The 23,129-nt window shown below is 36.2% G+C and overlaps 2 protein-coding genes, 1 long non-coding RNA gene and 1 pseudogene across 4 annotated transcripts; 1 reads left to right on the top strand and 3 right to left on the bottom strand.

Annotated features, from left to right (window-relative positions):
• Positions 1 to 703: 703 nt before the first annotated feature.
• Positions 704 to 2,215, bottom strand: LOC104879557 (uncharacterized). Of its 2 annotated transcripts, XM_010652782.3 has the most exons (3): positions 1,794 to 2,215; positions 1,327 to 1,500; positions 704 to 1,080 (listed from the first exon to the last, which is right to left on the bottom strand). In XM_010652782.3, exons 1-3 carry the CDS (start codon positions 2,190 to 2,192, stop codon positions 898 to 900), a joined length of 756 nt encoding a protein of 251 aa, XP_010651084.3. In that variant the 5' UTR covers positions 2,193 to 2,215; the 3' UTR covers positions 704 to 897. The 2 variants fall into 2 exon arrangements, with proteins under 2 accessions (XP_010651084.3, XP_019075955.2); XM_019220410.2 differs by lacking the exon at positions 1,327 to 1,500.
• Positions 2,216 to 9,392: 7,177 nt separating this feature from the next.
• LOC109121557 (chitinase 2-like) lies at positions 9,393 to 10,519 on the bottom strand (annotated as a pseudogene).
• A 1,317-nt stretch (positions 10,520 to 11,836) lies between these two features.
• Positions 11,837 to 17,813, top strand: LOC104879558 (uncharacterized). The gene is made up of 2 exons (XR_002030375.1): positions 11,837 to 12,551; positions 17,161 to 17,813. It is a non-coding gene; the product is annotated as an uncharacterized LOC104879558 (long non-coding RNA).
• Positions 17,814 to 18,888: 1,075 nt separating this feature from the next.
• On the bottom strand, positions 18,889 to 20,276 carry LOC100260426 (chitinase 2). The gene has a single exon (XM_019220836.2). It carries the CDS (start codon positions 19,945 to 19,947, stop codon positions 19,024 to 19,026), a length of 924 nt encoding a protein of 307 aa, XP_019076381.1. The 5' UTR covers positions 19,948 to 20,276; the 3' UTR covers positions 18,889 to 19,023.
• Between the last annotated feature and the right edge of the window lie 2,853 nt (positions 20,277 to 23,129).

Here is a 23,129-nt window from a genome sequence, read left to right as displayed (position 1 = left end):
GATTTTTGACTTTGGAGCCCAAAGTGAGTGTGAGCGATTCCGGCAATATCAAAGATACGTGGCTTAAAAATCAAAGAAAGTAGGGACTCTTTTTTCTCCTCCCATCTTTGTCTCTTTCGTGGTTTTAACGAATGCACATTGTGAGTTGTGAGAATCCAGTCGGTGAGTAAATTCAAACCCTCATTATTTCATTTAACCCAAACTGGATCCCAGGGATGATTGAATTTTTGGTCATCATTATCTCCTCGCAAAAGAGCAGTGTGCCACACTCTTCAATCCTCACATTCACTAGGCTCTTTGTGCCTGTCCAATCTCTCTCTCTCCATGACAATCGCATCACAAAATGCCCTCCTTTTGACATTCCCCATCACAATTCACAACCAACCTAGGTTTAGCTCCCATTCCCATCCAGCCGAATTTTACACACTACTCCTATCCTATATTTGATATTTGGTTGCAGTAGTAGGCATCCATGGTTGAGGCCAAAGTCGATAGTTGGTTGTGTCACTCTCATGGCAATACTGGTGATTGGCACCATGGCTGTCATGGTCATGTACTTTTTCTTCTCCTTTCTCATTCCACAACCATACTTTTCAAAGGTTTGGTTTGGAAAACATACTCTTATTCCCTTTGAATTTCAGTCCAGTAGTTAATTTCTGGGTGTAGTGCAACACAGAATACCAAGGAAAATGATACATTCTCATGCCTTGTCCAAGTCCTTTTGAAGGCAAAATTTGTCATTAATAATTATGTCATTAACCATATTTACATCACCTGAGCTTTAAGCTTCATCACAAGACTACAAATGCATTATCACTGCTACAAATAGGAATTTGCCACACTAAAACATTAGCCACCACATTACAACATACAGGAAGCTTAGCTTCCACGGCAACTTTAGGGCACTAGATTCGCTGAAAATGCATCCAGAAAATTGGTCCAATTATCATCATCTTCCTCGCATTCCTCCCCTCCTAAGTTACTCCACTGACTCTGCGAACCCTTCTCAATTTCCTCGTTCCTCGCAAACCGCCCTCTGATGCGCGGCCGACTGTCTGCCAATGTCTTCCTACACGCATACTGATTCAACAAACAAAATCAACTTCTTCAACTACTATATATATATATATATATATATATATATATATATAAAGGAAAAGCAAAGCAGGAAAATTGTTTACTTTTAATACCAAGTGGCCTTTTCTTTTTCTCTACTGAAACACTTTTGAAACAAATCAAGTAAAATTACAAAGAGGGTACTGTTTTTATATAGCATTAATGCTCTAGTGGAAGAAGCCTTGATTTAGATTTAGAACAAAGTTAAACCTTAATCTTCTTGTTGAAGTTTCTCTGGTTCCTCTTGCTCCTATACCTCTCTATTCTCTCCTTCTTCTCCTCCGGACTGTATCGAGAGGCCTTGGTCATCATACCTTCAATGATACTAGTGTCATTCGATATGGAGATTTCGGGTCGATGATGGTGTTGCATCATGTTAATTCTCTATTAACAAGATTAAAACAAATGAACCCTTTTATTAATTACTAGTAATTCTAGAATTTATACGTACCAAAATATATGAATAATAGAGGAAAAAACATGCAATAATATCAGAGTGTTGTACTAAATGAAGATATTCAATTATGGTAGTTTTGGGTCTACATGAAGTTGCATGTGGCTGAGTTGCATCTAAATCTTTGTCGGGTTGCAACCTCGGAGCTTTGATAAAGGAGATCAATGGCGTGAAGTAGTTACAGACAATGAGCGTGGGTATTTATGTGATTTGAGAAGCTCACCTGCAAATCGCCGGTGCTGTAAACTCTCCTCACAGGCGACTCTGACTCCAGGAACTCCGACACCAGCGAAATGGGGTGGGGGTGGCGGCCGTTGTGCTGAAGCGAGTGGCTGCTCACACTTCTCTGGATGAAACTCGGTCTCTGAGTGGAGTAACTCGTGGTGAGGGAACTCGAGGAGCCGCCGCTGCTGCAACTGTTGCCGAGGTCGGAGTTGTGAGGCAGCAGAGCATCGGAGATGGAGACGGAGTCGAAGTCGTCGACAGCAGAGAGGGAGAGATGAGGAGGAGGAGGAGGAGGAGGCGGAGCTACGGGAAAGACGAAGGGAGGAGGAGGGACGTCGGAGGCCGGAAAGTGGCCGAGGAAGTCGGAGAAGAGGGAGTGGTTGGTGTGTCCGTACATGGCGCGTGGGGAATGGGGTTTGGAGAGAGTGTGGGGTGAAGAGTAGGGATACTTATGGAGGTGGGTCGAGCTGGATGATGACGTGGACGATGACGTCATCTCTTGAGGATGCGTTGACCTCCCTTTTTCAACTCAGATCGCCACACCGAATGCATTTTGCCCCTCCCTTCAACTCTTCACTTGTTTGAGAGGGTATCCCAATTCTCGTTATTCCTCTCTCTGTCTCTCTTCTCTTTTTCCTGTTCTTTTCTTTCCCCATGCTATGACCATCCTCAAGCTTAAAATTATTTACTTTCCCAATTAATTTACTTATTTTCTTTAAATTAAATTAAAAACATATTTTAAAATTATGATTTCCATAAAAATTAAAAATAACAATTTCTAGTCGTAGCTCCCTAGTTTTTAAATATGTATTAAATTACACTTTTAAAATATGATTTTTAAATTTATACTAAAACATAATTCTTAAGATGAATTAAAAAATAGATAATAAAAATTATAATACTTTTTAATATACTTAAATGATGTTTATTTTTTGACTGAATAAAAAAAATCAAAATATTTTATTTTTTTCCATTGAATTAAAAATAATCTATTAATATCAACTAACATAACTAAAAATTATTATTATATTAATTACAAGTTTATTTTAATTATGTTGGTTGATATTAACAAGCTATTTCAGTAAAAAAAAACACTTTCTATTCAACAAATGAGGTTCACGGTATATTTTAGTTGCGACCAGGTGCTTCGAACCTAAACTCGAAAAATTCAACACCTCAAATCTATGCTACATTGATGATGTTAGTGGAAAAGAGTTGAGAGTAGGAGTAGTAATAGGAATAATAATAATTAATAATTCACCATTATTCAGATTTAATTTCCAACTGTCAATTTAATGACAAAAGCCTGGCCACCTTGAAAAAAAGTACATTAAAAAATACTTAAATAATTTGTGCTAATCACTTTTTTAGAACTTGTTGGAGAGACTTCACTTAAAGAGACTTGAAGCTTCGCTTGTTCTTACAGTTAGTTTATGCCTAAACAACATAGGCCTCAAGAAAAGACATTGATTCACGCCCAACTTGTATTTGACAAAGAGCTACAAAAAGACCCCACCACCACCACCACCACCACCCCCACCCCCCACCCCCACCCCCACTTGCCCCTCAGTTTCAGAGGGAGACTGATTACATTCATAATTTAATACCATTCCCCATGTGACCACCATTTTATTCCAATCATTTGTATTAGGTTTTGGGATGATTAAAATTAAGGATTTTATTATCAACAAACATCATCATCATTAATTTGACATCCCGTGTTCCAATTTGCCAATGTGACTGCCTAAAACCTTCCTTCAAACAGAATTAATGTATTATTTCAATTTGTGGTTTTTTCTTTTAATACATCCAATTTTCATTAGTATTTTAGGCCTTCATACCTCAAACCATGCTAGTGGGCACGACTCCCTTCAACATCATGTGCATGATGCATTGGTTTTTGTTCGATATTTTGATGTTTATGTTAAGCTATTGATTTGAGAGCCAAAAGGGTAAGTTTATTTGTTATTGAGATACGAAATCATCTAAAAAGGGGAAGAGGTAATTCAAACTTGATCATGACCCTTTCTTTCATTTTATTTGATCGATTGGTCAAATTAAATTACTTTTCTTATTAATCATACAAGATAAGAAAATTAAATGAAAAAGTAATAAAATGAATGACACGAACGTTTTCGTTAAGGTAAGACCATAAATCAACTTGACTACAAAGAAAATTTACTAAATCTAAAAATTGGGTAGTTTTACTTAGAACAAATATAATCTACACTCATGCTTTTCCTTAAATCATTAAAATGTTATTCATGTGTTATTGAATGACTTTTATCTTTGTACTTATAAAGGTATATGATCCGAACAACTTTATCATTTCATAAAAAGAAACTCTAAATTTTAACTTAAAATGTACTAAGAGTCATGAAACTTTGGTAGAACAATAACAAATAAATACAATAATTAGGAAAGAAAGTCTCTCAATCTTAAAAAGTGGGATCTAATTATAAAATAAATGAGTTTGAAAATAATTTTTATTCAAACCCTAATTGAGGGGCATTTTAGCAATACTCCCTAAGAAATGCTCTAGAGCACTCAAAAGGACATACAAAGATCAACTCATTTGGATGTTTAAGCAAACCTTTAATCCTTTTTTCATATTTTAAGGTGACTCAAATGCTTCTTGGAAAACTCAAGTGATATTGTAAATGAAAAATGATATGGATATGTGGTCGTAGCGACACCTATCGAAATCATCGTTCAATATGTATAAAAGATAAAATTTAGATTATCAAACAAAGGTACAAGTAAATGAGACCAAAATACATGAATACATAATAAATGAAATTGAGATACAAGTAACAAGACTTGAAAATGTATATATTATATTACCTAATTAATAGAAAAAAAGTATCATTCATAATAACACAATCGTCAATGTTTTCATATTCATTTCTCAATAAAAAAAATTTAACAAAACTTTTTGGTCACATGGTATTTATTTGAATTAGAAAAGCTATCAATTGTGAAAAATGTGATCCCCATTTCACCATTTTAAAGAGGAAGATTATGCTCATCCAATCAATTACCATGATCATGATTAAGACCCACGAATATTCCAACACTGTGATTACAATTTTCTTGAAAATCAAGCGAAAACATACATGTATGCTCGAAATCTTCCCCTGATGATGCAGTCATTGAAAAATGACCAAAGCTCCAAAAACATCTATATATGAGATCGCCAAGAAAGAAGGAGAGGGATGGGGAAGCATAAGCATAAGCATCTTGTGAGTAGGGCCAAGAGAATCATCCATATCATTTCAGACACTGCCACAAAAATGATGAACATTTAGACTTTATGCACATTGCCGCAGAAAGTAACTAACTGGGAGCTCCCAACGTTTCGTTCCTGGGTTGGTCAATGACTAAGTTGGAACCCCTTTGCAACCAAATTTTACGTGTGTCCTTCAATAACAACCATCTCCACCACATCGTATACTTTGTATGAATCCATAGCCATATATATATTCGATTGCGTACAGAATCCACGTAATGTTACAGTGGTCGTCTACCAACTTGATGTTGTCTGTCGCCATGGCATTTGTTCTCATCCCTTGTGTACGGTACACTCAAACGGAAAACAACAATTTCTACATCAAACCCATATGCTTTTTATGATATTTCCCTTCAATGTGTTAGGTGGGGTTTTGAATCTTTTGATGCTACTGATATATATATTGATATTGGATTCTACTTTTTCCTTCCTTGTGTATCATGGATTCATGACACTGGACCATCAAGTATTAACTTCTGTTTTTGTTTTTGATCTTTGTGTTTCAAAGCATGAAACTGTGATGAATATGGTGTGATGTGGTGGTATATGCCAAGTTGGAGGACTGTATCTTTTTATGTATTATTCTCTGGTTGAGAGAAAAGAAAAGAAAAGAAAAGGAGAGGAAAGAAAAGAAAAGCATCTTTTTAAGCGTAGGCTATGAAGAATAATGAAAACCTATGTATCCTATTAGGCAATGATGTTGTGGTTGTAGTTGTGGAACATGCAAAGGAAAAGGTGGGGCTTCCTCTAGATGAAAAGATGAGATTATGGCTACAAAGACAATGAAATTGGCTGTGACCCAACATCTTGTACAGTCGTGCGGTTTGTCAAATGGGGTCAACAACCCAAACAGTCCTGCCACTAGGATGAGAAATGAGTGATTGAGGGCGACCATGTGGCTTAATATGTCATCTGAAGTGAGAGCTCTTGACCCAATAAATCAATTAAATTATTTATGAAATTGACAACATGACTTATTGGAGTAGTAATATAATGGCTTTGCTACTATATGTGGGAAAACAAGTTAAGACTTCAAAAGGGTGATATTCCCCTTCTTTTGGTTAGTCAATGAAGGCCATGGTTGATTATTGTTGATGCGCAATTGCCACACTGCATGCATTTGCTTAAAGACCCCTATGGCTTATGTTGGTTTCTATAAAAAGATACTAAAATTTATACTTCTTCATTAGGTCTAATAGACTCAGCTATGCACCTTATTCGTATATAGAAAAATGTCAAGACACCATAGTGATATCTATGGAAGTCTAAATTTGAATTATTGAATATATATGATGAAATCTAGATAGTTAAATAAAAATGTAAATAAATGAGACCAAAGCATAAGGGTATAAAAAAAGAGAACTAAGAAACAACTTGTGAAACTTGAAAATATTTATTTGATATCACTTGATTAGGGGTATCTTTTTTATACCTACCGAGAACCATAACATTTAATACTTATTAAAAAAAATATCATTCAATACGATAAATGGATTCATAAACATATGCAAGTGCATTTTTTTATGGGAAAGGGATATACTATGTTTTATGTACAAATTGTCTCAATTTGAAATTTGTTTATTGATTGAATACTACGTATATGTGTCTCTCTTATACTTCTCTTTTTGTTCATATGATCATCGGATAATTTTAATAATGTATATTCTTGAGATGGAACAAGCCCATTTAGTATCATGTCAAAAATAGTTATTTAGTGCCAAAGATGACAAAGATGCCTTCAATGAAATTTGTAAAAGGGAAAAAATTGAGCTTTTGGTTCATTTTAAATTTGAAACCAAAGAAGAAAGAAAAGAAAAAGGGGAGACAAAGAGGAAGATTACAAAATATATGGGATGAATGGAGGAGAAGTGAACCCACCATTCATAAGATGCCAAAGTACTATCTCAACCATACAATGAACTTTTCTAACATTTTGGGGGTGTGTCAAGAAAGTCTTGCAAGTGGCTCTTCACAAAGGATGATCATTGATCGTCAATCTGCTATAAGGTATTTGACCTACATCATATCCTTACTAGTCCTTAAAATCTTGACTCTTTCAGAGTTTTCACATCAATAGTCATTCCAAAGAACAGTACACAAGTTCTCTCGCTTCACCTCATCTCTTGAAAATGGGGGAAAGTTGAAAAATAATGATAGAAAACATGTGGCAAAGGCACTCTAAGACAAGGGTTGTATCAACTATCAAGCATTATAGTCTCTTTCATGTATGCAGTTTTCACAGAGAGAAGAAAAAGAGGAGTGCTCATTTCTCTGAATGATTAATCAGGCCTTTAATTGGATGAGAATCAAGGATTACTGGGCCTTATATTTATGGGCAAGGGTCACCTCCCCTTACCCTTTTTTTTATAGTTGGTTACTTTTCTAATCATGGATGGCATAGTGGACTATGGGAGGAATATGATGGTCACTTCAATGAAAAAAGTCTTGGGTAGGCAGGTAGGGATTTTATCAAAAGCAGCCCCCCAAAAGAAAATCTGAAAATTGTTATAATAATGATATATCTTTTAAATTAATTTTTAAATCACATTTCTAATACAATCTCATATTTTATAACCTTTCATCAGTATATGTATACTGTCTTTTATCAAACAGTCTGCACTGTCTGCCCCAAAAACACCCAAATAATGAAAGAAACCAGCAGCTACAAGCCTACAAGTGGTTTATGCCCTATGGTTTGTTCCTTTGGTATGTTCTAAGAGTTGACATTGAAGTTGTTGCCATATCCCAAGGGAAAAAAAATTGTGGGGATGGTGATTTGTTGTGATTGATGGGTGTCATTCAAGTAAGGAAATAACTGGACTGGACAACAAGAACATTGGGCTGCCAAAGAGGGGGGCCACGCTTAGTTTCCAAAGCATGTGAAGTGGTGTTGCAAGTACACATTACCTCAGAATAAGAAAATTTATAACATTTAGATTTAGTAAGAATATTTCTAGGATCAGAAGGTGATAAAAATATCTCAATCTCTCTGGATAATGTCCATTCTGAACCCCTCTCTGTTTTCTTTTTCTTCTTCTTCACGGCTATAGAATGTATTAGAAACTTTTGTGGACTTCTCCCCTTAAACGTAAGACATGACATTCACCTAAACTCGTCCCAGATATGGCCATATGGGATTAGCTTATGAAAGTTTTCAATGATTTTTTTTTTCCTTTTGGTATGGGTTGAGGGAAGAACTTCGAAGTACAAGATTCTTCACATGACAGCAGGCTAATCGTCCAATATTTCACAGGACAACTTACTGTTCCTCTCTTTGATGGGGTGAAAAACATTCACCTCTTATCCACTACTGACAGGGCATTGAAGGAAAACACTGATATGTTGTTCATCCACCTGCACATTGCACATGCATTCGTTGGCAACTTCTAAGTACTAACAAGTCACCACATAAAATATTTAGGGTTTGTTTGGTTAAAAGGTTAATACCCTTCTTTAATCTATTTTAAGCTTTAAAAGTCAATTAAGTATTATTGAATGATCAAGGGAAAATGTAAAATAAAAATAAAAAGGAAGAAAAAATGAAAAAAATTAATATGTATATATTTAAAATCAAAAAATTATTTTTATATACCATTTTAAACAAAATTTATTTATTTTAATTCTTTAATATAAAAAATAAAAAATTTAAAAATAAATGAGTATCTAATTAATTTTAATTATAACCCCTTTTTAATATTTTTATTCTTTACTTAGTACTCTCCGAACCAAACATTTGACATGATTAAAAGCACTTTAACTAGTCTCAAATGGGCTGTCACTGTAAGTGAGAGTCGGGGGATTATTGCACCAAATGTGAACATGCATTCAGTTGGTGGGTGCCTTGATCTTCATCACTCCATTATTGTAATTGACCTTCATATCCAAATTTGGTGTGTCTGCATTTTTAATCTTCTCCTTTAGTTCACAAATCCCATTGCTTTTTTAGATCTGGGTTGAATTTCCCCCTTAAGCATTCAAATCAAATTTGTCTCCTTTGATCTAATGAGAGTTCCTGATCACTTGAAGCATTAGCCAAGTATCTGGTCAACGCCCTTGCAAATAAGCTTTCTAGATTCTTTTGCTTTTATCGACATTTCTCTGAGCCCAAGAGTCAATCCTGTTTGTTGGCTTGGTCTGGAAAATTTGAGGGACTTTTGGGTTTTGAGGTTTTCAACCCAGTTAGTGTTCACTGGGGAGTGGGGATCACTTTCTCTGGAAAGTGAATGCTAATCACAAGAAGCAACGAGCATTTTCATGATGGGGTTTTCAGTTTGCCCACAAACTGTCACATGGCCCTCTAGAAATATAAGAGAAGATCAAATTCATTATGGCGCACAACTTTATTGAAGCATTCTGACAAACATGTGGAACATAATGTGAAATACGATTACCGTAGATAATTATTCAAGCCTAATGGCAATTCCAAATATATTATGATTTTAGCTTGCAGATGCTAATAGCGACTGCGCTTTCTTCTCATAGCGGAACCCATTTGCCAAGGAGTCATCTGCACACCAAACAAAGATGCCATGGAGCTTTTGCTGGCTCTTGAGCCTCTCACAGGCAGTAAAGAAGGCCTTTGTTTGGAGCTAACCCACCATTCTCATGGCTGAGGAAGCTCACCAGCACCTTACCTCCTTCATAATTAGAGCTCTGCTCCTCAAAATACTTCAGAAATTGAGTGACAGTGGTGGACGTATCGTATGAGTAGAACTGGAAGTCACATAATCTATGAGATGCCCATAGCTCCTCCAGAGAGCCTTGTAATGGCTCTGAGCTTGATCATCGTCGTAGGGAGCTATAGAAGCATATGAGATAACACCATTCTTCTTGAGGGTTGTTATAAGGCGTCCAATGCAATGGGTGAAGGTATCGGGATCATCTCTGAATTGCTTATAATCAACATCAATTCCATCCAAATGGAACTGGAGAAGTAACAGCATTAGAAACCCAGGAATCCACTGAAGAAGGCTTGAAGTAAACAAGCTTGCTTCCCACAGTAGCCCCTCCTAGGCTGAGACGTACTTTGACGTTTGAATGACGACTCTTGATGGAAGAAACGTGGGCGGGGGTGAGATACTGTTCGTCCCAGAAGATATTGAATTTTCCATTGGTGGGAAAGTTTGAAGGAGTGCTGGGGCTGGAGTAGTCTATTGCAAAGGCGAGAATGAAGTGGAATTCAACATCTGGGTTGATGGGGACATCACTAAATTTGACATTGTTAAATTGTGCTCCAATGTATTCTTGAAAGAGCTTAGAGTTCTTGGCAGCTGCTTGCATTGATCTCGGGGAGATGCAGAGAGCTTGGAGAATGAAAAGGGTGATAAAAACCTTAAGGAGCTCCATTATTGTTCATGGGAAATGGACTATTGTTGGACGCAAATATATACTGTGGTGACTTCGAAGGTGAGGGCAATAAGGAAATTAAAACAAGCCAATCTGGTTCCGTGCCATTTCCGCAGGCATGGTCTTCAAGATCTATAGCGAATCTGCTACATACATCCTGTTTTCAAGTGAGACCAACTCAAGCAACTTGCACTTTCTTTTGTTTGTGCAAAGAAGCAAATTTCAAATTTTGTTTCTAATACTTGTGTTCTGTATTTGTCATATTTTGTTTATCCCTATCTTGCTTTTTAGGAACTTGATCTACTCTCCCAACAGACTTAGAAATGCTTCTCTGAAAGATGTGATAAAAAGCTCAATAACTTTGTGGGAAAAGCATTTTGGGAAATCTGTGTGAAGAGAACAGCTTTATTAAGATGCTAATAAGAGTATAATACTACACAAAAGTGAACAGCAAGATTCTAAAATCCAATTAAATTGCACCAGTTGGCATAATATATATGTACACATGCGTGCACACACACACACACACATAATTCATTGATTATAATGTTTTTCCTCCATCTATGGCCTCTCTCTGAATCATAATTGGCTCTGTTTTGCAGTGGTCACCATGAAATTTGTATCCTTAACTGTGCAAAACTGAAACTAAAAGTTGGAAGAAAATCCTTAACATAGCGGCATGTAAAAGATTCGGAACTAATTGGATGTGGAAAATTCAGGAAAATTCAGGATATGACCTCTCAGACTAGCATTAATTCATACAATTTGTCACTTGTGTCTGTTTTAACAATCAGGTTTTTGCTTCCATGAATTCCTAGGAATGCATCCAAAACAGGCTGAAGCTATGACTTGTTGGAGACTTCTCCTCACCCACAATTCTCAGGTTGCTTATTGACACTCTTTTATGTCATTTTTTTAGATTGATTTGGGCAATTAAAAAGTATCCTGCCTATATTTACTCATCAATTGCCCGAGAGGATGAGTTTATTGAAGCCTTGTTTTATGGAACTTTGCAAAATTCATTATTGCTGTCACTATTTTCCTCTAAATTCTTCCACATACAGATAGAATATACAAAGTGTTGCAACTTAGCAAATAAATGAATAAACATGTGCCTGTGTTTAGATTCCACAGGGTTGCCAATTAATGTGGTGTAACTCTGTAGAAATGATTAATGTGAAAGAAGTGATACCTCCTTTGCTTACATTTTGTCGTCCGGTGTAGGTAGCATATATCTGCATCACCATCCTCTCATCCAATTTTTGTGATTATCATGATAGTCATGATTTCTAGCACTTGATCTCAACTTTCTAATCTTCCTGGTTTTTTTTGCCTTTTCTGGTTTCCTGTAGATAGGATGAATTATCCACTCACATTATCCATGATAAAGTTTTGAAGGTAAGCACTGAAAATTTTAACCATTTCATAATATTTCCCTCATACTGTAGAATGATGATTAACAAATGGAATGATAAAATAAATGTCAATCTAGCTAGCTATATACCCTAAAAGCTAAATGAATTCTACCTTTTATTCTTTGTCATCTTCTTTATTCTTGGTCTTGTTATGAAAGCCATGCCACTAGAGCTGTAGAATACATAATTTGGTGTGAAATTAGGTGCTTTTGATCCATGTGATCAGACTCTTACATTCATACCAAATTTGTTTTCAACTTCTTTATCATGATGAAGTTTGAGTTATTTCTGAGAGGATATTGTTGCTCTAAGATATGCTAAGAGAAAAGTAAAAGCCTCTAAGCCATAGTTACATGGGTGGAGTTTGGTTTTTTAGGTTCCTAAAATTTATGCTAAAATGCAGAACTCAGATTTCTTTTCTTTTTAGATAGACCTTTCTTGGTCACCTATAAAAAAGGGAAAAAAAAAGAAAAAGGATATATCTTTCTTGGCAACTGCATGTGATTAATTTATGTATATTGATTTTGGTTTTTTATTTGATACATTGGATTCTATGATAATTTTTTTATTCAAGGCCTTTGGATTCTCTTATGTTTATATTTATCTCCCAAATCACAGGCTGGTGGCCCTGTTTAGGATTAGATCAAGGTGAAGGAGAAAAGAAAGGGAGAGAGATGAATCTCTTTGGGCACATTCCATGTATGAGGTATTCCTTTTCTTTGTCCTTTCTGTTCTTTTTCTTTTAGTTTGTAGTTCATCTAGGTTAGCCCTTTAAAACTAATTATTCAGTTATCAAAAGAAAAGGTTGAACTAAACTATACAGAGTCTATAAGCCATATTCTATAGGTGTTTTTCGTCTTTCTAGGGTCTTAACCAATACTTTTCTTTTTTCTACCAAGTTGCCTATTGTAATGTCTAAAAACTAACTCTCTTTTGTTTTAGGGACTCCTCTATTTATAGGAGACTCTCATGCCACGTGTCTTCTTCCAAATAGAGGCTGGTTTAATAGAAGGATTCCCATTATAGACAAAGAGACCTGTGTTAGTGATAACACAAATTCTTGTTTTGTTGCACACACAAGTACTCGGGTAGGTTGGTACACGAAATACCTTACTTAGAGTGATGGAGTTCATCCACTTCACTTAATACGAAAGTTTGTATTCTGGTTAATATGGGCAGTTTGTGTTGCCTCAAAATTCAATTCTCGTCTAGTAATGAAGTTCGTCCACTTCACTTGCCCCCTTTTTCTCACATGTGAGCTCAGTCAAGGAGTTTTTAAAGTGAAAAAAAAAGTGTTTTATCTTTAAACGTTTTATTTTGGAAGGGTTGCTTGCCCTCTAGTAGGATTGTCCACATTGGGATGTTAAATGGTACGGGAATTATGACTTGTGTTTTTTCGTATGACCTCACGTGGTGACACCATAGGACTAGTGGAATATGGCTAATTATTATTATTATTATTTTTTACATCCTTCTCATGTTTGCTAAGATCTCGGGGGACTTGCTTCCATTTATTTGTTATTTTTGTAATTGGGGCAGATTAATTTTTAGTTTTACTAATAAGTTTTTTAAATTTGTAATAAAAAAAGAGAATCTCCCTATCACTACATAGTATTGCTTTTTGCCACATATCGTATCATCATTTGGCCGCAAGGTTTGTCTTCTTTGGGAACTTGGGTTTTGATTCCTATTCCTTTCACAATGAACGAACATGGTGCTTACGTTCATGCTAACTCAAGTTATCTTCTTTGAGTTTAACTCACCCTTTACATACTTCTCCATGGCATGTGACACTTAGAGATGAATCCTAAAGCTTGTATTTTCAAGACCTTAGACTAGAGAAGATAATTCTCCTTATCTTGTGTTCATGGGAAGATGAGTTTCCTCATCCCATGTTCATGGGATTACGAGTTCAAAACCTGGTCCCTTTACTTGCCCCTTTTTTCTTGCCTACATATTTGTCTCTAGAGAATTTATAGGCGGAAAAATGATTTGATGAAGCTCTTTGCCCTCAAGTGGGGCTACATTGATGATTTTATTTATTATTATTATTATTACTACTTTTATTATTATTATTATTTTTAAACTCATGATGAATAGTTCTTTCCAAGGATGGTTTATATGACTGTAAGGAATGTATGATGCTTCAACTTTTTATCTTAAGCAAAAGTTGTGATCATAAGGTGTGCCCAAGTACTTTAGGAAGCACACAACCATCCTATGATTTTTTTTTGAGCTTTTTGACTTTATATAGACTTTACGATTTTAGACGGACTTTTCAATCCTTGAAGGTACATGATCTTCCTCAATTTTTTGTTGAGCCTTTGGCCTTGGGTGGTTATTTGGCCTTCATTGGGTATTTTATCTTAATGGACATTTCACCTTCTTGGGCATTTCACCTTGATTGGACATTTTTCCCTTATTGGACATTTCGTCTTAATGGGCATTTTGCCTTATTGGACATTTCACTTTGTTGGGTATTTTGCCTTCATTGGACTTTTCGTCTTGTTTGGGCATTTCGCCTTGATGGACATTTTGCCTTGGCGATATGCATGACAATTTAAGTCCCCACTAATTTAATGTCATTTGATAGAATTGTATAATACATATGATGTAACTACAGGTGAAAGTTACTTTATTACATGGTCTAGTTGCATGAAGGATGACAATGTCAAATGTGTAGTTGTCAATAAAAATAAAGTGATCATATTTCAGTGACAGTGTCAGTGTATACATATTTGTTGTAAGCAACTAAAATACTAAACAAACACGTGTCTTGAATTAGCAAGTGCAAGCTAAAATTACAAGCTAACCTGTAGATGTATGTCAGCAACTTACAAAGTTCCTGCATGCTAACAAAAACTTCACACTCATAGTAGGTCAATGTATAGGAGTATGTACATGATATCAGCACTTGTATATGAATCAGTCTAAATCAGTCAAGTTGTATGATATTGTCGTGCCAAAATAAATATAATAATTAAATCATACTACAAAGTTACTGTCTCTGACTGTGAATAGCAAAATCAGAGCATATAACTATAAAAGTTATGATAAGTGATAATGTCATGCAATTTGTGATCAATCCTGTGCAATGTTAATCATCTGGTATCAAAATTACCACTCCTTGAGCTACCATCCGTGCACTACAAAGTGGGGCATCACCAAACTTGGGGATTCGAGACCATTCTAGAAACCGTGAGGAATAACCACCATCAGTTTACCTTGTGAAAATGAACTCATAGTGAAGTTTTTATCATCCTAATGGTCAACCATGGTGCTGTTGACAACTTATAAACTAATGGTCAATACTTCACAAAAGATGTCATCAATCAACCTCCTACAACACTAAATTAATTCCTTCATTCTTCATAGTCATTCCAGACTTTGTATGGGAAAACTTTCTTTTCTTCGATGGTGGCCTTTTGAACCTATCACTGTCTCTAGAAGTTGAATCATTCTTTAGATGGTGCAGGAAATTATTGAAGTCCTTTTGCTTCTCTAAACATGTGGCAACACATTAAAAAGAAAGGGATGATAGGTAGAAAACTTTATGATATTCATGGAAGACTTGATTCTTGGCCATTTGTTGAGTTCGTAATTGGATGAAAACGGAAGATATGAATAAAAGATATAAACGGCCTATAGATGCAATGTAATCAACCTGAGATTTAACTTAACCTTGAGTATAGGTTGTTTCAACTACTATAATGGAAGTGAAGGTGAATCTCAAAGATGGACAACACCTAGAGAGGGGGTGAATAGGTGTTGTTAAACAATTTAAAAGGTCTCTTAACACAAATCATCAAACCTTAGAATTTTTCACAATTTTTTCTTTTTTCTTCAAACACTTTCCAACACAAAGTAAAAATCACATGCAAGTATAAATGTACCAACATTCCCCCTACAATTTTCAGCAAGTCACTTTCAATTGCATCAGCATTCCCCAACACAGTTCATAGGAACAATTTCTCCTTGACTCAAGTTTCCAATTCTACTGAAGAACACTGCCCCAAATAAACAAGGAAACTATCCATAATATCCAAATAAAATCACACCTATATTAGCTCATTGTTATTTCATTCAACTATATCCACAAGTATAAAATGAAAAATTAAATCTGAACATTCATCAAGAAGGAGAATAAGAGAAAGACAGTGACACCAGAATTTACATGGAAAACCTCTGAAGAGATAAAAAAACCATGGGCCTACAATTGATAAAAAATTCTACTATGAAGAACAAACAATGTGTATAAGGTTTTACCTAGCTCAAGTCTTCTAATCCTTCATGGATTACTTGACCAGCACCTTCACACTTCATCTACATACCTTCATCTTTTGGAACGTACTCAGCATCCTCACCAAGCTTGATCTTGGCCTCCTCTTGAAGCTCACTAAAAAAAAAAAAAAAAGGGTTTTCACCCAAACTCAATCAATTGAGAAAATAAGAGATGAATGAATAGAAATCAACTCATTTTTTTCTCAAGAAAAACGTTGAAAAGCAGCTTGAAAATCGGGGCCTTAGCTGGGAAAAACTCCTAAATAAGTAAATATGAAAGTTCCTGCCTTGCCTACCTGAGTCCAATCCCTTCTTTGATGGTTGGAGGTCAGCCCCATGGGATAGGGTATTTGCCTTCATTGGTCCTTCCTTTCCTTCATCCCTTCGTTCCAATCCATTCAGACATATATGGCAACCTGTACTAATATAATTGCCCTTGCACTGATATCACCTTGGCTTGTAAAATGGATCAAGAAATACCTTACTTGAGTGATGAATTTCTTCACTTCACTTGATACGAACGTTCGTATTCTAGTCAATACGGGCATTAAGTGTTGCCTCAAATTTGGTTCTCATCTAGTAATGAAGTTCATCCACTTACCTAGAATATGGAATAGGTCATCGTAGGCTCCAAAACAGATTTAATGTTTTTAGTGTATGATCATATGTTATTATCATTGAGTGTCAATCTAGCAAATACTTTAATGTTCTGTTTTTGTTATCATTCTATTTTATCTTGCACTTTACTTTCTGAAAATTTTCTTCTGCTAATTATGAAGTTTCTAATTACGTATTCCATTGCTTCCAAATGCCCCATCTAATAATTTATTTGATAGAGTTACAATATGATGGCTCAATGTTTTACAAGAAGCACAGATAGAGAACACCCTTGAATATTCACTGATAAGAGGGAATATAATATAGAAGAGGAATACAGGATTTCAGTTATATTATATTAAAATTGCAATGCCAAACATTCCAGACTATTATCCTAGTGGGGAATTGCTAATAGTGCTTGTGATTGCTTCTTATAGCGGAAACCTCCTGCCCTGGAGTCATCTGCGGACCAAACAAAGCTACCATGAAGCTGGTGCTGGGTCTTGAGCCTATTGCAGGCAATGAAGAAGCCATCATCTGGAGGTGACCTCCCACTCTTATCACTAATGAAGCTGGTCAAGACCTTACCTCCTTCATAATTAGAGGACTGTATTTCATAAACTGAGGGTCGCAAGCATAAAACTGGAAGTTCACATGATCAATGAGATGCCCATAACTCCTCCAGAGAGCCAAGTAATGGCTATGAACTTGATCATCATCAGATGGAGCTACGGAAGCAAAAGAAATGACTCCATTCCTCTTGGGGGTTTTAATAAGCTGTCCAATGCACTCAGCAAAGGTTCATAGTCACTTTGGTCTGTTCCAAGAGTTATTGTTATATCCCAAGAAAAAAATTGTGGGAATGGTGATTTGTTATTTATGGGGGTCATTCAAGCAAGGAAATCGCTGGGACTGGACCACAAGAACATTGGGCTGCTAAAGGGGGAGCCAGGCTTAGTTTTTAAAGCATATGCAAGTATGGTGTTGCAAGTACATTACCTCAAAACAAGAAAATTTGTAACATTTAGTAATAGTATTTCAGAAGGTGATAAAATTATCTCAATAAACTATGGATGATTTCCATTCTGAACTCTCTTTTTTATCCTCATGGCTTTAGAATGTATAAGAAGTTTGGTGGACTCTACCCTTAAATGCAAGATATCACATTCATCTAAACACGTTGTAGATGATGTATAGCTTTAGGGTTAGCAATATGAAAGTTCAGTTTCTTTCCTTTATATTGGCATGGGTTGAGGGAAGAACTTCGAAGTACAAGATTCTTCATATGACAGCAGGCTAGTTGTCCAAAATTTTACAGGAAAATTTACTGTCTCCTGTCTTTGGTTGGAGGGGTGAACATTCACCTCTTATCCACAAGTGACAGGGCATTGAAGGAAAATATTGCCATATTGTTCATCCTCAATCTTCTTGCTGCACATTACACAGGCATTTTTTGGCAACTTACTTTTAAGTTCTAACAAGTCACCACTCAAAACATTTAGGGTTGGTTGGTTAAAAGGATAATGCTCTTGTTTAATCTATTTCAGAGCAATCTTTAAGTTTTAGAAGTTGTTTAGTTGAGTGTTATTGAATGACTAGGAGGCTGTTGTGAGTGATTTTTATACACACGAACTTTAGTTGGGGGGCCAAATGAAACCAAAATGCTCTTATAGCACTGTGGTAACCATGTTTACTTTTGCATGATTTTGAGTCTGGATCAAAATTTGGTGTCTTTGCATTCTTGATCTTCTCCTTCAGTTTACACACATCCCATTGCTTTTAGATCTGGGTTGAGTTTTCCCTCTTAAGCCATCAAATCAATTTTGTCTCCTTTGATTTAATGAGTTGTTGACCACTTGAAGCATTAGCCAATTATCTAACCAACACCTTTGCGGAGAAGCTTTCTAGACTCTTCTGCTCTTATTGACATTTCTCTGAGCCCCAAATGTGAATCCTGTTTGTTGGCTTAGTCTGAAAATTTTGAGGGACTCCCTGGTTTTTAGGTTTTTAGGTTTTCAACCCAGTTAGTGTTCACTGAGGAGTGGGGATCACTTTCTCTGGAAAGAGAATGCTAATCACAAGAAGCAACGAGCATTTTCATGATGGGGTTTTCAGTTTGCCCACAAACTATGACATGGACCTCTAGAAATATAAGATCAAATTCATTATAGAGCACAAACACAAAAACGCGGGGAACAACTTTATTGAAGCATTCTGACAAACATGTGGAACACAATCTGAAATACGGTTACAGTAGATAATTGTTCAAGCCTAATGGCAATTCCAAATAGATTATGATTTTAGCTTGCAGATGCTAAAAGCGACTGCGCTTTCTTCTCATAGGGGAACCCGTTTGCCAGGGAGTCATCTGCGCACCAAACAAAGATGCCATGGAGCTTGTGCTGGCTCTTGAGCCTCTCACAAGCAGTAAAGAAGCCTTTATTTGGAGCTAACCCACCACTCTCATGGCTGAGGAAGCTCACCAGCACCTTACCTCCTTCATAATTAGAGCTCTGCTCCTCAAAATACTTCAGAAATTGAGTGACAGTGGTGGACGTATCGTATGAGTAGAACTGGAAGTTCACATAATCTATGTGATGCCCATAGCTCCTCCAGAGAGCCTTGTAATGGCTCTGAGCCTGATCATCGTTGTAGGGAGCTATAGACGCATATGAGATAACGCCATTGTTCTTGAGGGTTGTTATAAGGCGTCCAATGCAATGGGTAAAGGAATCGGGATCAGCACTGAATTGCTCATAATCAACATCAATTCCATCCAAATGGAACTGTTTGATGATTTTGGTGAGAGAAGTAACAGCATTAGAAACCCAGGAATCCACTGAGGAAGGCTTGAAGTAAACAGGCTTGCCTCCCACAGTAGCCCCTCCTAGGCTGAGACCTACTTTGACGTTTGAATGACGACTCTTGATGGAAGAAACGTGGGCGGGGGTGAGATACTGTTCGTCCCAGAAGATATTGAATTTTCCATTGGTGGGAAAGTTTGAAGAAGTACTAGGGCTGGAGTAGTCTATTGCAAAGGCGAGAATGAAGTGGAATTCAACATCTGGGTTGATGGGGACATCGCTAAATTTGACATTGTTAAATTGTGCTCCAATGTATTCTCGAAAGAGTTTAGAGTTCTGGGCAGCTGCTTGCATTGATCTCGGGGAGATGCAGAGAGCTTGGAGAATGAAAAGGGAGATAAAAAGCTTAAGGAGATCCATTGTTGTTCATGGGAAATGGGCTATTGTTGGACGCAAATATATACTGTGGTGACTATGAAGGTGAGGGCAATAAGGGAATTAAAACAGGTCAATCTGGTTGTGTGTTTCTGCAGGCATGGTCTTCAAGATCTATAGCGAATCTGCTACATACATCCTGTTTTCAAGGGAGACCAACTCAAGCAACTTGCACTTTCTTTTGTTTGTGCAAAGAAGCGAATTTCAAATTTTGTTTCTAATACTTGTGTTCTGTCTTTGTCATATTTTGTTTATCCCTATCTTGCTTTTTAGGAACTTGATCTACTCTCCCAACAGACTTAGAAATGCTTCTCTGAAAGACATGATAAAAAGCTCAATAACTTCGTAAGAAAAGCATTTTGGGGAATCTGTGTGAAGAGAACAGCTTTATTCTTCTTCTGTCTATCATCTTTAGCTGATTAAATAATCTTGTTTGTCTCTCTAATAAGTTTTAGTCTTTTTAGTCTCAGGCAAAAGCTTAAAATATATAGGCATAGGTCGAATGTGAGAATAATGTGTGCGTGGGGGGGGGGCGGCAAATAAAAATATAGCTAAATATAGAGTCACACTGCAAGGTTCCAATCATGATATTTGGCTAGTGACAAGATGTTGTAGGGAATTAAACCGAATTCCCAACCCGTGAGAAACAAAAATTAGAGAAAAAACACACGCCAAATAAGAACAATCACACGTACAAGACAGTATTTACGTGGTTCGGCAATTTGCCTACGTCCACGGAGTTGCAGGGATATCACTATTATCAGAGAAGAATACAGAGTACAACCTTGCGGCTACAATATTCTTTATATATATATATAGCACGACAACCCTATTATACTAAAAAACCCTAATTAAAAAAGGTGGTTTCACAATGGGCCAAACGGGCCCAACAGGCCTCAATAAATCTCCCATTAAAAAAGCCATGCAATATTATTCGGGTTGGGTCGTCAAACCGGATAAAACAAAACTAGGCTCCACAAAGCCCAACAGATGTTACATGTGTTTTAGTGGCAGAGGGATGGGTGAATGTCATACCTCCCCTTGGCCCATCAACCATATCTTAATGTGGATTTTTGAGAGGCTGCCAATATGAGCAGCCCATGCAGGATATTGAACATGAGAAAGCTAGAAACTATAAGGTACCTTTTCTATTACCCCACATACTTTCTCTTTTACTTGTTTCATTTTGTTTGTTTTTCCTGTCTTGTTTAGGGGCTGAGGGTTGGAAGATGCCTATTACACTATGAAAAGACTATTATTGTCTCCTCACCACTGAAGGAAGTGTCAAGAAAAATCAGCCTTACATTGGAGGAGGGGAGAAATTTTTTTAACATTCATTAACCTTTTTGGTGATGAGATGAAGTAATGATGGATGTAATGAAATGAGGAAGACTCTAATAAGAGCATACTATTACACAAAAGTGAACAATGAGATTCTAGAATCCAATTAAATTGCACCAGTTTGCCTAATATATATCTACACATGGACACACATACATATACTTAATTCATTGACTCGCATCTATGGCCTTTCTCTTTATCATAATTGGTTCTCTGTTTTGCAGTACTCACAATTAAATTCTGTCCTTTCCTGCGCAAAAGTGAAACTGAAACTTACAAGAAATCCTTAACTTAGTGGCATGTAAACGATTTGGAACTAATTGGATTCAGAAATTTCAGGAAAATGCAGGATATTACCACTCAAGACTCTAGCAGTAATTCATAGAATTTCTCAGTTGGGACTGTCATAGCACTCAGGTTGCTTATTGATACTCTTTTACTTCATTTTTTTGAGATCAATTTGGACACTTAAAAAGTAGTCTACCTATATTCACTTATGAATTGTTCAAAAGGATGAGGCTATTGAAGCCTTGTCTTATGGAACTTAGAAAATTCATAACTTCTGTCACTAATTTCCTCTGATTCATCCACAGACAGACACAATAAACAAAGTACTGAACTTGGCAAATAAATGAACAATCATGTGCCTATGTGTAGATTCCATAGGGTTGCCAGTTAATGTGGTGTAACTCTGGAAATGATTAGTGTGAAAGAAGTGATACTCCTTTGCTTACATTTCCTTATCCGTGTACATGGCCTATATCTTTAGCATGATCCTCTTGTCCAATTTTTATGATTATCATGATAGCCCATGCTTTCTAGTAGTTGATCTCAACTTTCTTATCTTCCTGATTTTTTCCCTTTTCTGGCTTCCTACAGATGGGGTGAATTATCCACTCACAATATCCATGATAAAGTTTATCCATTTGAGAATATTTCTCTCATACTGTAGAATGATAACTAGTGAATGGAACAATAAAATAACCTCAATCTAGTTAGCTATCTACCGTTAAAAGCTAAATGAATTCTTCCTCTTATTCTTTGTCATCTTCTTTATTCTTGGTCTTGTTATTCAAGCGATGTCAGTAAAGCTGGAGGATACATAATTTGTGTGAAATTAGGTGCTTTTGATCCATGTGATCAAATTCTTACATTCATACCAAATTTGTTTTTAACTTCTTTATCATGATGAAGGTCAAGTTATTTCTGGGAAGATATTGTTGCTCTAAGTTATGCTAAGAGAAAAGTAAAAGCCTTTAAGCCATAGTTACATGGGTGGTGTTTGGTTTTTTAGGTTCCTAAAATATATGCTAAAATGCAGAACTCAGGCTTCTTTTATTTTCAGATATACCTTTCTTGTCAACCAAATGTGGCCAAATATTGGTTTTGATTTTTTGTTTGGCATATTGGATTCTATGATAGTTTTTTATTCAAGCTTGTTGGGTTCTCTTATGTTTATATTTATCTCCAAAGCACAGGCTGGTGGCCCGGTTTACAACCAGATCAAGGTGAAGGAGAAAAGAGAGGGAGAGAGTTGAATCTCTTTTGGCACATTCCATGCATGAGTTATTCCTTTTCTTTGTCCTTTTTGTTCCTTTCTTTTAGTTGTTCATCTAGGCTTAGCACTTTAAAACTAATAATTCAGTTTTCAAAAGAAAAGGAAGAACTAAATTATACCGAGTCTATAAGCCATATTCCATAGGTGTTTTTTGCTTTTCTGGGGTCTGAAACTTTTCTTTTTTCTGCTGAGATGCCTACAATATGGAATAGGTCATGGTAAGCTGCAAAACAGATTAAATGTTGTTGTCATTGAGTGACAATTTAGC

Source organism: Vitis vinifera, chromosome 6 (genome assembly GCF_030704535.1).
Source record: "Vitis vinifera cultivar Pinot Noir 40024 chromosome 6, ASM3070453v1".
In the NCBI taxonomy this organism is placed as follows: Eukaryota; Viridiplantae; Streptophyta; class Magnoliopsida; order Vitales; family Vitaceae; genus Vitis; species Vitis vinifera.
The sequence above is the reverse complement of the archived record's forward strand: the minus strand, read 5'-3'. Positions and strand labels throughout refer to the sequence as shown.